General features: G+C 41.8%; 1 protein-coding gene across 1 annotated transcript in view; it reads right to left on the reverse strand.

Moving 5' to 3' along the window:
- chst14 (carbohydrate (N-acetylgalactosamine 4-0) sulfotransferase 14) overlaps window positions 1–12,669 on the reverse strand; it is a 34,890-nt gene extending 22,221 nt beyond the window's left edge. Inside the window, exon 1 of the mRNA XM_059989243.1 lies at window positions 12,352–12,669. Within this exon, the coding sequence (XP_059845226.1) occupies window positions 12,352–12,597 (246 nt within the window). The 5' untranslated portion in view covers window positions 12,598–12,669. The remainder of the gene's footprint in view (window positions 1–12,351) is intronic.
- Between the last annotated feature and the right edge of the window lie 4,178 nt (window positions 12,670–16,847).

Here is a 16,847-nt window from a genome sequence, read left to right on the forward strand (position 1 = left end):
TAAAGGCAAAACAAAACGTTGTATGCAGTGTTATTTCATTTTAAATGTCAAACGGGTTTTGCGGCTCCCAGTGTTTTCTTTTCTGTGGGAAACGGGTCCAAGTGGCTCTTTCAGTGGTAAAGGTTGCTGACCCCTGGGTTGGGAGAAATGGTAGACCGTGTCTACCCTGGCGGGCAGAGGGGTTGCCCCATCTTTTGTAATCCTGTGGCCCAGGAAGTCGATGGTGTCGAGCCTGAACTGGCATTTGGCCGGGTTGATTGTTAGGCCGTATTCACTCAGTCAGGCATAGAGTTGACGGAGGTGGGACAGATGCTCCTGACGACTACTGCTGGCTATGAGGATGTCATCCAAATAGATGAAAGCGAAGTCCAGGTCGCGTCCCACCGCATCCATTAACCGCTGAAACGTCTGTGCTGCATCCTTTATGCCAAACGGCATGCGGACGAACTTGAAAAGGCCGAACGGGGTGATGAGTGCCGTTTTGGGGACGTCATCCGGATGGATTGGGATTTGATAGTATCCCCGGACGAGGTCTACCTTGGAGAAGATCCGTGCGCCATGCAGATTTGCTGCAAAGTCCTGAATGTGTGGCACAGGATAGCGGTCCGGTGTTGTAGCCTCATTCAGCCTGCAGCAGTTACCACATGGTCTCCAGCCCCCTGTTGCTTTGGGTGCCATGTGCAGGTGGGGGGGGGCTGTCAGACCGCTGTATGATCCCCAATTCCTCCATCCTCTTGAACTCCTCCTTCGCCAGTCGGAGCTTGTCCGGGGGAAGCCTTTGAGCACGGGCGTGGAGGGGTGGTCCTTGTGTCGGGATGTGGTGCTGTACGCCATGTCTGGGCATGGCTGCCGTGAACTGCAGCGCCAGAACCGATGGGAAATCCGCCAGGACTCTGGTGAAGTCGTTGTCGGACAGCATGATGGGGTCTAAGTGTGGGGCCTGTAACTGGGCTTCGCTCAGGGAGAACGTTTGAAAGGTCTCGGTGTGGACCAGTCTCTTCCTTGGCAGGTCGACCAGTAGGCTGTGAGCTCGCAAAAAATCCGCTCCCAGGAGTGGTTGGGCTACGGCGGCCAGTGTGAAGTCCCACATGAACTGGCTGGAGCTGAACTGTAGCCGCACCGTACGGGTACCGTAGGTCCTTACTGTGCTGCCATTCGCAGCCCTCAGGGTGGGACTCGGTTCTCTATTGCAGGTGTCGTAAGTCATCGGAGGTCAGACACTGATCTCTGCTCCGGTATCAACCAAAAAGCGGCGTCCCAACTGCTTGTCCCAGACATACAGGAGGCTATCCTGATGGCCAGCCACTGTAGCCATTAGCGGCGGCTGGCCCTGGCGTTTCCCAGGAACTTGCAGGGCGGGCTACAGCGGCGGGCTCCTGTGCCCCACCATTGGTGGTAGAAGCACCATTGTTTGTTGGTCTCCTCACTCTGACCTCTGGGGTTAGTGGGCTCTGCGGCTGGGCCTGGGCTGGTCTGCTGCTGGGAGCGTGGCCTGGTGATCTGTGCGACGGATGCCCCACTCTCCTTCTTGGCTTTCCACAGCACGTCTGCCCGGGCCGCCACCTTCCGGGAGTTGCTGAAATCCACGTTGGACAGTAGCAGGCGTATGTCCTCGGGCAGCTGCTCCAGGAACGCCTGCTCAAACATGAGGCAGGGCTTGTGCCCTCCGGCCGGGGACAGCATCTCGTTCAGCAAAGCCGATGGTGGCCTGTCCCCCAAACCGTGCAGGTGCAGTAAGCGGGCAGCTGGCTCGCGCCGTGAGAGTCCTAAAGTCCTTATGAGCAGGGCTTTGAATTCTGTGTATTTGCTGTCCTCCGGGGGCGACTGTATGAACTCCTCAACCTGGGCGGCTGTCTCCTGGTCAAGGGAGCTCACCACGTAGTAGTAACGTGTGGCATCCGAGGTTATCTGCCGAATGTGGAATTGGGCTTCTGCTTGCTGGAACCATAGGTGAGGTCACAGCGTCCAGAAGCTTGGCAGTTTTAACGAAACTGCGTGAACAGATGCGACGTCATTCATCTCCAGTCCAAATATCGTTTGGGCCGTCGGGGTCACCAATTGTAGCGGTATGCTACACGCAGCGCTGAAATAACGACACGTAGTCAGTGAGCTGCAGTTGCAAAAGAGGTTTATTCAAACTTCACGGCCTCACTTAAAGCCTTCCTGTTCCCACCCTCGCCGGGCGGGAATGATATAGGAGGTGCGTATTCACAGTCCCGTTCCACTCGCGGGCTTTTCCCCTTGCTGGTGAAGCAGGCTTGGCGCCCTCTTTGGGACCGGCCTCAACGCCGGCACGCGCCACTTTGTGAGCCGGCTCGAGTGCGCTGGGAAGTGGGTCACCACATAACACCCCGCCCCCCAAACCGGCGATACACCCCTCAATGAGAAAACCGCCTTTCTCAAGCACCGTACATCTAGGGTTGCTATGACTTGGGTCCTACCAAACTAGAGGTTGGGATGTCTTGCCCACCAGAACCCCGATTTGTGTGAATACTGTGTAATTATTGCCCCCATGCAATTGCCCGTCGGCAAGAAATAACAGACTGTACACCGCATACAATTATAATGTATACAGTGGCATGCAAAATTTAGGCACCCCAGTCAAAATTTCTGTTATTATGAAAAGCTAAGCGAGTAAAAGATAAACTGATCTCCAGAAGTTATAAAGTTAAAGATGAAACATTCTTTTCAACATTTTAAGCAAGATTAGTGTATTATTATTTTTGTATTGTACAATTTTAGAGTGAAAAAAAGGAAAGGAGCACCATGCAAAAGTTTCGGCACCCCAAGAGATTGAGCTCTCAGGTAACTTTTACCAAGGTCTCAGACCTTAATTGGCTTGTTAGGGCTATGGCTTGTTCACAGTCATCGTTAGGAAAGGCCAGGTGATGCAAATTTCAAAGCTTTATAAGTACCCTGACTCCTCAAAATTTATCCCAACAATCAGCAGCCATAGGCTCCTCTAAGCAGCTGCCTAGCACTCTAAAAATTAAAATAAATTATGCCCACAAAGCAGAAGGCTATAAGGTGGCAAAACGCTTTCAGGTAGCCGTTTCCTCAGTTCGTAATGTAATTAAGAAATGGCAGTTAACAGGAACGGTGGAGGTCAAGTTGATGTCTGGAAGACCAAGAAAACTGAGAGAACTGCTCGTAGGATTGCTAGAAAGGTAAATCGAAACCTCTGTTTGACTGCAAAAGACCTTCAGGAAGATTTAGCAGACTCTGGAGTGGTGGTGCACTGTTCTACTGTGCAGCGACACCTGCACAAATATGACCTTCATGGAAGAGTCATCAGAAGAAAATCTTCCCTGCGCCCTCACCACAAAATTCAGCATCAGAAGTTTGCAAAGGAACATCTACACAAGCCTGATGCATTTTGGAAACAAATCCTGTGAACTGATGAAGTTAAAATAGAACTTTTTCACCGCAATAAGCAAAGCTATGTTTGGAGGGAAAAGGGTGAAGAATTTCATGAAAAGAACACCTCTCCAACTGTTAAGCATGGGGGTGGATCAATCTTGCTTTGGGCTTGTGTTGCAGCCAGTGGCAAGGGGAACGTTTCAATGGTAGAGGGAAGAAAGAATTCAATTAAATACCAGCAAATTCTGGAAGCAAACATCATACCGTCTGTAAAATAAAAGCTGAAAGATGAAAAGAGGATGGCTTCTACAACAAGATAATGATCCTAAGCACGCCTCAAAATCCACAATGGACTATCTCAGGAGGCACAAGCTGAAGATTTTGCCATGGCCCTCACAGTCCCCTGACCTAAACATCACTGAAAATCTATGAATAGACCTCAAAAGAGTAGTGTGTGCAAGACAGCCCAAAAATCTCACAGAACTAGAAGCCTTTTGCAAGGAAGGATGGGTGAAAATCCCCCAAACAATTGAAAGACTCTTAGCTGGGTAAAGAAAGTGTTTACAAGCTGTGATGCTTGCCAAAGCGGGTTTTACTAAATACTGACCATGCAGGGTGCCCAAACTTCTGCTTCGGGCCCTTTTCCTTTTTTGTTATTTTGACACTGTAAAAGATGGAAATAAAAAAGCAATATTGCTCAAAATATTAAAGAAACGTGTCATCTTTAACTTTATGCCTTTTGGAAATCAGGCCATCTTTTAATCGTTTAGCTATTCACAGTAATAAATTTTGACCAGGGTGCCCAAACTTTTGCATGCCACTGTATTTATGAATGTTAACTTAACCAAAGCATTATCAAAGAAAAGAAAAAAACAAAAGGGCCATCATAATTAAAAGTCAAATGTGCACAGGTTGGAGCTCAAATCTTCCAAAAGCTGATGTGTCTGATGGACTCAAAGTGCCAACTCCTATTCACTGATCACCAGTATGATTCCAGCTCTTGGACTCCATCAAATTGCACATTCCCTTTCGATCAATTCCTATGGCCAGTTCCCTCGAGCTTTTTCTCTCTCCATCTTCCACCAAAAAAGATCTTGAACCACCTCAGAGTCCGTCACAAAACCTCTCCACCCAGCGTTCTCTAGAACCTTTTCCCTATTCCACCATCCTGATTGGATCACATGACATTCCTAAGCATGAACATCACAACCCCTCATCTTGAATGGTAACCCAAACACTACCAGCAGAACACACTGTTTCTACAGAAAGCCATTAAATGAAATAACCTACAACATTAGCAGTAAAATCTTCATCAGGGTGCTACATTTGAATAGCATTTCAAGATTCCACTGTTCAAATTGTGTGTGGAAATAGATACAAGCAGTGATTTTAGAGGTCACATCATGTCAACTTTAACTCCTAGCGATTCAGCTGCCCAATTCCTCCACCTGCCTCAGTTTCTGAATTTCCACTATGAAATTTCTTCCTTCACCTTGAACTGTAGCTATCCCCCCACCATACTTGACTGACCCCTTGAATGTATCTCACTTATTTCCTACATTTCTGCAACCTTCACCAGATCTTCCTCCTGGACACCAAGAAAAGTTCCCCTGGTCCACCCTTCCACCTCACCATTTTCCTCATTCAACAAATTATCCTTTACAATTTCTGCCAGCTCAAGCAAGATTACCACCAGACACATTCCTTCCAGCGTTTAAGGTAAATTACTTCATTCTTCGGCCCCACCAACAATTTCACACCTCACAGCAATTTCCCATGCAACTACAGGATTTGCAATCCTCATTTGTAGTTCACCTTTTTCTTTTTCACCATCCACTTGATTCACTTGCCCTTTCTCAAAATTGAATTTGATGCTCACAGGATTTCTCCTATATTGGAGCAAAAAAAAGCAGATTGCACATTTCTATTTGCGGAGGACTGACATTGATTATACAGGAGTAAAACTGCTTTCTAATTTCCGTCCACATTAATTCTCCATCCTGCTCTGACTTGTCTGCAGCCTCCTACACTGTTGAAACAAGCTCAAGCTTGCCGAAAACCTCATCTTCCATTGATCATATTGCAGCCAAGTGGATTAATAAAAGAACTCTGCAATTTCAAATAACAATCTTTCTTTCTGTCAGTATCAAAACTGGCCATTTCAGATAGACATCTACGAAACTGGTTCAATTTTCCTTTTTCCATAGTATAGTCTGCCCTGCATAGCCAAAATTCTGGTATTAGTAATGTACCAGTTCTAAATCAAATCTAAAAATCGAATTCTAAAGATCAAATCAATTCATTTGGTATGACCACAGAGATAATGACTTTGTTTCACTCTTTCTCCCCACCTCTGCTACTGAAAAGCAACTCAATTTCTTTAACAGTTCTGACAAAAGGTCTCAAACATTAAATTTCAGCTACAGACATTATTAAATCCTTTATTACGTACCCCGTAACTGGGTGTCTAACCAGCAGAGAAAGAAGAATTCTTTGGGAGTCTGGTGGTACTATACTAAAGGTGTTTATTAATAAAAATAAGCAAAACCATATCAATAATGCAAATATACATATAAAATCAGTTAGCAGTAATAAACCTAAAAGTGTAGGAATAATAATAATCAATAATAAACAAGCTCTATCGATGTCTAGGGGTAAATAAATTGTCATAGAAAAGTATAAAGTTCAGTTCATGAATGCTGATGTAGTTATAGCTGTTGTATTGTAATCGAGAGAGAGAGAGAGAGAGAGAGAGAGAGAGAGAGAGAGAGCGCGCAAGCGAGAGAGATGTAACAGCTACAGTCAGGCAGACAAATCTTCCTTTGCTTTCTTAATCCATCGTATCAGTGTGGTCATTCAATTATGACCTCTCTGTCCTTCTGCTAGACCATTCTGTGGTGGACTCGTCACTCTGGCATGAGTGGACACACACACAAGTCCCCACCGGCCCTGCTTTTACACTGATAGCCTTAATGACTGACCACCTGGTTCGGTCTTCGAAGCCCCCACCTTTCTTGTGGGTTCCAACACTCAATCAGTGTCCACTGGTGTGTCTGGAGGGTGTCTCTCCAGACCTGTCTTTTATCCCTCTCACGGGGACTCAGCTATCCATCACTCCTGAATGATTGTGTCCATCAAATAAGGCCACTCCTTCAGTCCACCGAGGAATGTTTATGAGCAAACTATTGTCCTTGCAGCAAAACAGTAAATAATTCAAAAAAGGAGTCACAATACGGTTAATCAGCAATTTCCCCCTCTCTCTTATCTGTCGCCGATGTTCTTGCTTGTTTTTCGTCTCTCTTTCTCATGATCAGCATAGCAACAGTAATAGTTCATGGTTCTCAAGGGGGGGGGGGGGATGGTTAACTCTTTACCCCATTGTCCATCAGGTCTGCTCATCACTCATAACACCTTTCTATAGAAATTACTGAACCTACTGAGCATGCAGCATTGTCTTGTTTTATTTTTGTCTCATTTGCACTCAGAAGATTTGGATATGCAGGACAGGTAACAGAATCCACAGAAATCACGTTGTAATCATAATACATTTACTGTAACAACAGTACACAATGTCTACCCTATCTGTTACTTCAAAAGGAATTCAATAAAGTTGCTAGAACATATGTCCTTCAGTTTCATTTATCAAATGTACATCAAAATATAGTGAAATATGCAATTTGTATGTACAACCAACACAACCCAAGGATGTGCTAGGGACAGCCTGCTTGACACACTAGCGCCAACACCCACAATGCTCATCAGAGCAACACAGAACACAACAAGCACAAAACAACAGCAGCAAAACAAGTCCCATTCCTTTATCCCATCAACACCCACACATAGTCCTCCAACTGCAGGACAGGCTGCCTCCAACCTCCAATAGGCTCACGGATTTCAGACTTTGGGTCTTGGACTTGTCCAGTGGACTCTAGGAGTCATGGCTCCAGCTATCAGGCCTCAACTTCTGGGTTCTGACATCGACCCCACAAATCACCGATGACAACAAATGTGGGCACTGGATGATGTCCAAAAACTGCAGTCTCACAATTTGCATACCTAGAGGTGCCTTCTACATCTCCAATACTCGCTAAACTATCTCTTAACTATTGACAATTTATCCACATGAACAAGATCAGGATAAAATAATCAATTTACATTTACATTTCCTCCTTCAGTGTACCCCCATTTCTTTATTTTGATATTTACTAGGATGACCTAAATAATGACTTTATATTGCTGTTATTTCACTCTGTGGCTTGGCACAGCTCAAACTCCATCGAGAAATTCACTGATGACAACAATGTTTTTGGCAGAATATCTGATGGAGAAGAGATGTATAGGACTATCAGCTAGTTGAATGACCAGCCAGGCTGAAGTGGATATCCATACCATCCTTTATGTGCCATCAGGGAAGGACAATAAAGCAGTATCATTTCCAACATTTCACACATTTGAAAAAATGCTGATTACCGGTGAAAGAGCTTGATATTGTAGTGTGGTTTGGGTGAGGATTTGTTAATCTTAGACAATTTGTCTTCAGGGTAATAGAAGAGATGAATGAGAACACAACTTTTCAGTGCAATAACAGGCCCTTTCAGCTCATCTCATTCTTACCAAGTATGATGCCCAACTGCACTAATTCCATTTACAACACCTGCTCTAACAGAAGATAGAATAGCGCAGCACAGGAACTGGCCCATCTTTCACACCTACACTAATGATGCCTTTCTAAACCAGTCTTGGTATAGGAAAGGAGAGTGGAGCATGGAATTTAGGGGGAGGGGTGGGGAGGGGAGGAGTGGGTGGCAATAGATAGATGAAGGGGCTTCTGGTGATGTGACATGTAAGAACATGATTAGAGAGAGTTCTGAGCATGCGCAGGAACGATAGAAAGATCTAGAAACATGGCACTGTAAAAACATGATGTTTGTTGCTAAATAAAAGTTCTAATTCTTCCAGAAGAAGATTCTTTATTAGTAACCCACAGCAATAATAAAGAACACAACATGGTGTCAGAAATCGGTTTGGAAGAATAATACATTTCCTAACATGGGAGAATCAAAGGTAATTTTCTGAAAAACAGAGTTTGAACTGTTCTGGTGTTTGCTAACAGTTTTACAAATAGAAGGTTTGCAGCCTCCACCAACACTTCAATTGTCTGGGAACGTAGCTGAGAACTGGAGAAAATTTAAGCAATGTTTTGAATTGTATTTATTGATGATCTATGCGGATGGAAAAACGGAAAAAATGAAAGCTGCGCTTCTACTCCACGTAATAGGTGACGATGCAATTGAGGTATATAACCATTTTATTTTTGAGAATGGAGATAATTTAAAGTTAAAATCGATAATGGACAAATTTGAAGCATTTTGTATACCGAAGCATAATGTGACGTGCAAATGACACAGATTTTTTGTTTTACACGTACGCAAAGAGATGGTGAAACTATTGATCAATGTTACTGACTTGAGACACTAGAGTAAAACATGCGAGTTTGGAGAACTGACAGACTCTCTCATTAAAGACAAAATTGTTTGTGGCATTTTGGATATTGGTCTGAAAGAAAGACTATTAAGAGAACAAGACTTAGAATTGGAAAAAGCTTTGATGCTCTGCAAAGCTTCAGAAAACGTGATGTCACAGGCTAAAGAACTTTTCATTGACAGCTGCAACATAAATGCTGTGAGGAAACAGAAACATATCAGAAAAAATAAAAAAAAGACAACAAAACTGACAGAGAACAAGACGTCATCTAAGAGAAAAAAGCTATGTGAACGCTGTGGGCGGCAGCATTGGCCAAAACAGTGTCCAGGGTATAGGGATTTTCACCTGCTCAGCTCTTGATGGGACACCGTTTGAGATCCAATCTGCCAATAGATGAGAGCCTTCTGAGAACAGAGGGAGGTGAACAAGTGAAAAGTTGGAAAGATGAACACAAAGCAAAGCAGAAAACATAGTTTGACAGATGTTCTCGTCCATTACCTGAACTGCACCAAGGAGATGAAGAAAGGATACAAGACAAAATGAACACATGGACACAGAAAGCTAGTACTTGAAGTACAACCCAGATCATACATGGTCCAAACAGAAGGAGCAGTGTTAAGAAGAAATTGCAAAGAGCTCAAGAATGAGCCAATTTCAGAGTTTCAGTTAGCTGGTGCAGACCAGACAAAACATGGAAATAACAATGAAACACAAGAATAGTGTGTTGAACCACTTCAAAGGTCTACTCATTCATGTTCATAAACCACCCCCAGAGAGAAGATATGTTAAATTATGTATTTGCTCTGGTCAATGCTGCTAACTGTTTTTCTTTTTAAGGAAATAAAGATGTGGTGATATAACATGTAAGAACATGATTGGAGAGAGTTCTGAGCATGCGCAGGAATGACAGAAAGATCTAGAAACATGGCACTGTAGAAACATAGCGGTTGTTAAATAAAAGTTCTCATTTTTCCAGAAGATGGTACTTTATTAGTAACCCACAGTAATATTAAGAACAGGGCTCAGGAGAGAGAAAAAAAAAGAGGAAAGGGTCAGAGGGAGCAGTTACTGGAAGTTTGATAATTTGATGTCATGCATGCTGCCAGGTTGGAAAATAACAAGTGTTATTCCTCTAATTTTCATTTGGCTGACCTAGTATTGGAGGTGGTATTGGACAGTCATATCAGTGTGGGAATGTGAAGTGGAATTAAAATGGCAATTTCCTAGTAAATGACTTCCATAAAGCCTTAGTCCAGTATCCTTCTTATCTAAATAGCTGTCCTAATGCCTTCTAGTTATACTTACTTTAGCCTTCTTCTCTGACAGTTTAAGATAACCACCACCCTCTGAAAAAGGTACACTCCTTAGATCTCTTTTAAAGTTCTCTCTCACTTTGAATGAGAAAAGGTCATCCCTCAGTCTATGTCCCAGTGAGAATAAACTAGGCAAATCTAAACTCTCCTCAAAACATTAGCTCTTCATTCAAGACAACAAACCGATGAATCTCAAACATGAGAAAATCTGCAGATGCTGGAAATCCAAGTAACACACACAAAATGCTGGAGGAACACAGCAGGCCAGGCATCATCAATGAAAAAGAGTAAATAGTCAATGTTTCAAGCAGAGACCCGTCATCAGATTCCTTATAAATCTTTTCTTTACATTCTCTCTCTCTATAGGTTTCACATTATTTTTTGTAGTTTGACAATCAGAATTGTACACAATATTCCAAGTTCAGTCTAACTAATGCTATGAACAACTAGGTCATTCCAATCTCCCTTTTTACTAACCTCTCCACCCATGTCATCATTTTCAGGAGCTATGAACTTGCTCATGATGAGGAAGTTCTATAGGTAGTGAATCTTTGGAATGCATTGCCACAGACGGCTGTGGAGACCAAGTGGATATATTTAAAGTGGAGGTTGATAGATTTTTGATTATAATGGTGTCAAAGACCATGGCCGAAAAATGGAGTTGAGAGGGATAATATGTTAGTCATGACGCAACAGTGGAGCATGGTCAGTGAGCCAAATGCCCTAATTCTGCCCCTATATTTTATGGTCTCTCTGCACATCAATTCTTCCGCAGTTGCTGTTATTTATTCTACAGTATATGTCCTACTAGAATTTGACTTCCTGATGTACATTACCTCATTCTTGTTTGGATTAACTTTGCCAATTTTTTAAACCAAATTATTACACACTTTTTCCCAGTTCTGATGAAAGGTCATCAGCCTGAAAACATTATTTCCCCCTTCACAAATGTGATATGTAATCCACTCTTCAGATAAATAGCAAAGATTATTGGAAAAATCACAAAGAATTGCAACAATCTCCAGCTGCCACCTGGCACAATTTAATGCAAAATATCATGGTCACCAATACTTGCAAAGCATTCACCAAAACAATATTCAGCATGATTTACTCTAACTAAAACACCAGATACATAAAAACACATAAAATTACAGCTGCACAGAGGAGTCATACAGTATAAAATGGAGCCTTTGGACCAACTGGTCCACACTGACCAAGCTAAGCCATTTGCCCATGTTTGGTCCATCTTTCTCTAAATCAACATTCCATCCCATTTGACACAATTAGATAAATTATTAGTAAAAAGTAAAAAGTTATTTACTAATAATAGCTGGCATCACAATTACTATGGCAAGTAGTGTTAAAATTGCTATATCATTCTTCAGCACTTCAGCAAGAACACTAAAGTTATGGTAGACCACACAATGTAAACACTGACCACAAATTCTATTCCAGCACTTGCAAGAAACCAAGCGACATAATGCTGATTGTTTCCAAACAAGTTGAAAAAATTCTGAAAAATTATTTTTTCAAAAACAAAAGAAATCTTGTGGATTTCTGTATTGTGGTTTACTCAGTTAACAAGTTAACAACTTTCTCAGTAAATTACTAACAAGTAATTTCCGGTAAGTTCATTGCTTGCAATTTTCAACGGTTATTAGGAAACATCCCAAAATCAAAATACATTCATCATATTAAAGAAAACTTACTTGCTACAATTGAATAACTCATGGTACTGCGGCAGGCAAACCGGAGGAAAAACATACTGTACAATCACAGAGGAGCTTGACAGTCAAACTGTACTAGGTGAGGTTAAAGGCAGACTTTGGCAACTTGCAAATAGGATTGCTCCCTATACACATGGGGAAAAAAATCCAAGATTGTCGGGAAAGTTGCGCAAAATTATCCAGAAAGCAAATCGCCTTTAAAAGTTAAAGATTCTTTCAGCTATTTCATATATCTATTATTTGTACAGCATCTATTAATTTGCGCTTTTGCTTTGTTTTAATTATTTGTTTTTAGAAATTCTGGATTGCGTTGCTGTGATTCAGGCCGCACACATAGGGTGGGTTTAAGAGAAAAGTAACTCCTAACAGCGACTTCAAGATGGCCCTGTGTCTGACAAACAGCGACCGCCAGCAGTCGGAACCGTCTTATATTAACTAATGGTGGTCTCCTCTGATGAGCTTCCCACCTGGTAATCCGGATCCTCTCCCCCCTTCCAATCCTGACTGCCACCGGAGCTGGGCCTGGAGTTGGTGCTGCTGCGGGACCGGCTCCTGGCTCCGTATGTATGGCTACTCATGGTGTCCACCTCAGCCAGCATGCCCTTCTGGATCATCAGCAACAGCCCGCCCGACGCCACGATCACACCGAACGTCAACATAGTGGGTAGCAGCACTGTCCTGCGATACACCCGGGCCGCCTTCAGCCTTCCCATAACACCGGCTCCGCTCACACCAACCGAACAGCCCTCCCCGACTCAGCCCACCCTCGACATCGCGCACCGAGTACGCGCATGCGCTGCGGGGAAAGGCTGGACACTCGGGAATCGAAACGACCCTGCAACGGCGCATGTGCGAAAGCGGCTCTGTCCGGCCGACTGGCCGGCACGTGCTGGGCGGGTCCCTAACAACCGCTGGCACCCAGCGAGCCAGCAGGGCCGAGGCGTTCACCTCAACGTTTTAGTATAACACGCATCCATTTATTTGTAAGAAAAATACAACTGTATGCTATAATCTAAGATAGAACTATGTAATATTTTTTCGTGCACATAGTTCCTTTTAATAGTATTCTCGAGTAGTGCACAGTCTCATTCAAATTGACTCAAAAGGAAGTCTCGTTGAGGGCAGTTGGGCAACAACTTGGACAACGGGGCGGGGTGGCTTCAAAGAGTACCTTAAAGTTAGAATGAGGGCGAAATTTTGTAAATTGAGTGAAGAGTCTATGCAGACAAGCAGTGTTGGAGGAACACGTTCTCGATTGATTTGAGAAGGATAAAGGATGGTGATGTTCACTGATGAAAGGCCTCAGCCCGAAACATTAACTGTTTATTCCCCTCCTTAGATACTGCCTAACTTGCTGAGTTACTCTGGCATCATGCCTCTGATACTATGATTCTACATATACAGAACAGATCTTGGTTGTTCTTGCTCCAGATCCCAGCATCTGCAATATCTTGTGACTTCACTAGATCTCTTAAGGTTATAAGATCAAGGGAGATCATTTGTACAATGTAACAGCTGTTGTAACCCAAAACAAAACAGGCATTTCAAGCTACTTGCTAGATAAACAATTAGACTCATAATGAAAACCGTTTTTCTCTTATTTACTAAAGGACAAGGTAAATAAGAGAAAAATATTATTAATGTGGATAGTGACAAAGCAGTGAATAAACCATATAATTACAGAGGGCATTCGATAAGTTGCTGTATCAAAGTTTGTTACAGGAAATGAGCTGATAGCATAGGTAATAACATGGACAGAAGAATGCATGGCGAACTGAAATTGGAGAGTACACAGATAGGAAATTATTTTCTTGGCAAGATGCATTGAACGCTGTGCCACGTGGATCAGTGTTGAAGGCTCAGTTTTTGTTTACAATTTATGAAAATCAATTAGATGAAGGAACTAACAGTATTGCCTCTAATAGAAAATCACAGACTTGCTCAGTGGGTTCGTAGCATCTATGGAATTAAACAGTTAATGTTTAAGATCGAAGGCTCGTCGTCAGAAATGCGAAGAGATTAAATGAGTTTAGATAATATTAAATTCACTGATGAAACAGATATCAGCAGGAATGTAAGTTCAGCAGAAGATGTAAAGAGCTAGCTTCAAAGGCAGGTAGATACATTAAATGAGTAAGCAAAGATCAGGCAATAGTGTGATAAAATAAGAAACTGTAAATTTTGGTAGGAAGAATATAGAACATGTTACCTAAATGGTGAGTGATTACAAAACTCTGAGACAGAGGGATCTGGTTTTCCTTGTATTTCATTTGCAAAAACAAGTATGCATGCTCAGCAAGTAATTAGGAAATCTAACACAATGCTATTTTTTGCTAGGGGAAATTAATACAAAAATGTAGATATTACTGATGGAGAATCTCCACCTGAAGCCCCAGCAATTTCTCTCATACCTCAGTTGCTGCTTGATCCACTAAGTTCCTCCAGTAGTTTACTTTTTGCTAGGAATGTTACATGTAAATGATACATCATAGTGGTGAAACCACATGTGGAATACTATGCACCATACAGATTCCCTTATTTAAGGAAGGATGTTTATGCACTGGAAGCAGTTCAGAAGAGGTTTAGTAGACTAATAGCTGGAATGGATAGTAAGTTTTTGGAGGAAACATTGAACAGGCTAGGCTCCTACCTACTGGAGTTCAGAAGAGTGGACAGGGATTTGATAGAAACCTTAGATTCTGATGGTCTTGACAAGATGCATTTGGAAAGTATGTCCCCTCTTGTGACACAATCTAGAGCTAGGGGAACCATTGTTTAAACATATATGGTCATCCACTTCAGACAGATGAGATTATTTTTTATCCTCCAGAGGATCACAAGTATTTGGAATTCTCTTAGTTGGAAAGAGGAGTCTTTGAATGTTTTTCAGGCAGTGACAGATAAATTCTTGATAAACAAGGGGACAAAAAGTCACAGCAAATATCAACCATGATCTTATTAACTGATGGAGGAGACTTAAGGGGCTGAGTGTCCTATTCACACTTTTAATTTGTATATTCATGTTTTGAATGTTTCAAACAGTATAGATTGTTTCAAAATATTGAGCTATTCCACATGACGGATGAGACAGCATAGGATCTTTTTTAGATGTGAGACTTTAATCAAATGTTCTCTGTAAAGGACCGTGGTAGAATTTGAAATTAAAGATGGACATTTCAAACAAAACAGTTCCTGTGGAGAAGAAAGAGCTGTTCATTAAACACAGAGGTAACAGGAAAGTGGAAGTATAGTGTATTTTGTTTTTCAAGAGCTTTAATTTATGATTGTAGGAGCTGGTGCCATAGAAGATGACTTGCCAACCTGGACTGCAGGATTAAATTGAAAAGTTAATAAAAAACATTAAGTAATGCAGAAAGATAGACAATTAAAATAGTTAGATATTTCACAATATTTATCAAAGTAGAATGAGGAAATTATAAATATATGAGCCCTGAAATTTTTCAAGGGGAGTGGAATTTCAGCACCAATGGCTCTTCCAACTAAACCCTGAAAGCAATTGATTCAGCAGTTAAGTTTTACATAAGAATGTTATGATTGCCAATTTGATCTTTCAGTTAGCGCCAGTGATGCCATTGGGTCTCGTGTTCTATGAGGTACTCATGTTTTTGTGCCAATTTGAACCAGCAAGTACTGACCATAGACAGTAACTGAAATGCATTCAGCCTGTGATACTGACATGGCTATCATGAATATGACTCATTAAATCCCTTAATCTTATTCAAATTAGGAAGATCATCTGTACAGATCTTCAGATGCTCAAATCAATATAAAGCAGATATTTTAAATAAGGCAGTGGATGCACAGTCTAACTCATGAATACTGTGTTTTTCTGAAAGACTTTCTTATCTGATTAGGGAAATGGTAGAAATAAAATATTATTTACATATTTTAAACAATATTATTTATGCTACTGAAAGTATTAGAGGATTTCTTATAAATGTGATGCAGTAGTCAGATGTTCACTGAACGATCAGCCAGCTGGAAATAAGTGCTATCCAGCTAAGGCACAGTATTCACTCAAGTATGCAGTTATTGGCAAGGTGACATAGTTTCAGTCAATAGCAAAGGATTTTTCTAGGAAGAGTTGGAATAACTTTCAATCATATGAAAAGCTTGTTATTGTTAAATTTTATGAAAGTAGGAAGGAAGAAAATAAACCAATTCATATACAAAGGAATTCTTCACAAGATAACAGGTCAGACATGAGAAATTAATCCCACAGATGTCTAAATAACATTATATACTCATCAGTAAACAAGAATAAAGTCACTGTTGCCAATATACCAAGAGATGCAAAACATGATAACATAATAATTCATAAAAACAATTTGTTCAATAATTCAACTAAATAAGAATGTTCCACCCCAGCTGAGTTAGTAGTAAGGAAGGCAAATGCAATGTTAGCATTCATTTCAAGAAGACTGGAATTTAAAAGCAAGGATTTAATGATGAGGCATTGATCAGACCATATTTGGATTATGTGGGGCATTTCAAAGGTGCATTTAATGTCAGAGAAATGTATACAATATACATCCTGAAATGCTTTTTCTTCACAACCGTCCACAAAAACAGAGGAGTGCCCTCCCCAAAGAATGAATGACAGCTAAATATTATAACACCAAAGTACCCCCCCACCACCAGCTTCCCTCCCTCCCATGTGTAAGCAGCAGCAGCCTGGAATACTTGGAGTATTGTGAGCAGTTTTGAACCCAATATCTAAGAAAGGATATGCTGGCATTGGAGAGTGTTCAGAGCAGGTTTACGCGAATGAAACCTGGGAAGGAAAATGCTAATATGTGAGTAGCCTTTGATTGCTCTGGTCCTCTATTTGCTGGAGTTTAGAAGAATGAGAGGGGATCTCATTGAAACCTACCAAATATTGAAAGGCCTAATTAGAGTAGATGCCCAGAGGATGTTTCCAATAGTGGAAGAGTCTAAGACC

This window comes from Hypanus sabinus, chromosome 14 (genome assembly GCF_030144855.1).
Source record: "Hypanus sabinus isolate sHypSab1 chromosome 14, sHypSab1.hap1, whole genome shotgun sequence".
Taxonomy (NCBI): Eukaryota; Metazoa; Chordata; class Chondrichthyes; order Myliobatiformes; family Dasyatidae; genus Hypanus; species Hypanus sabinus.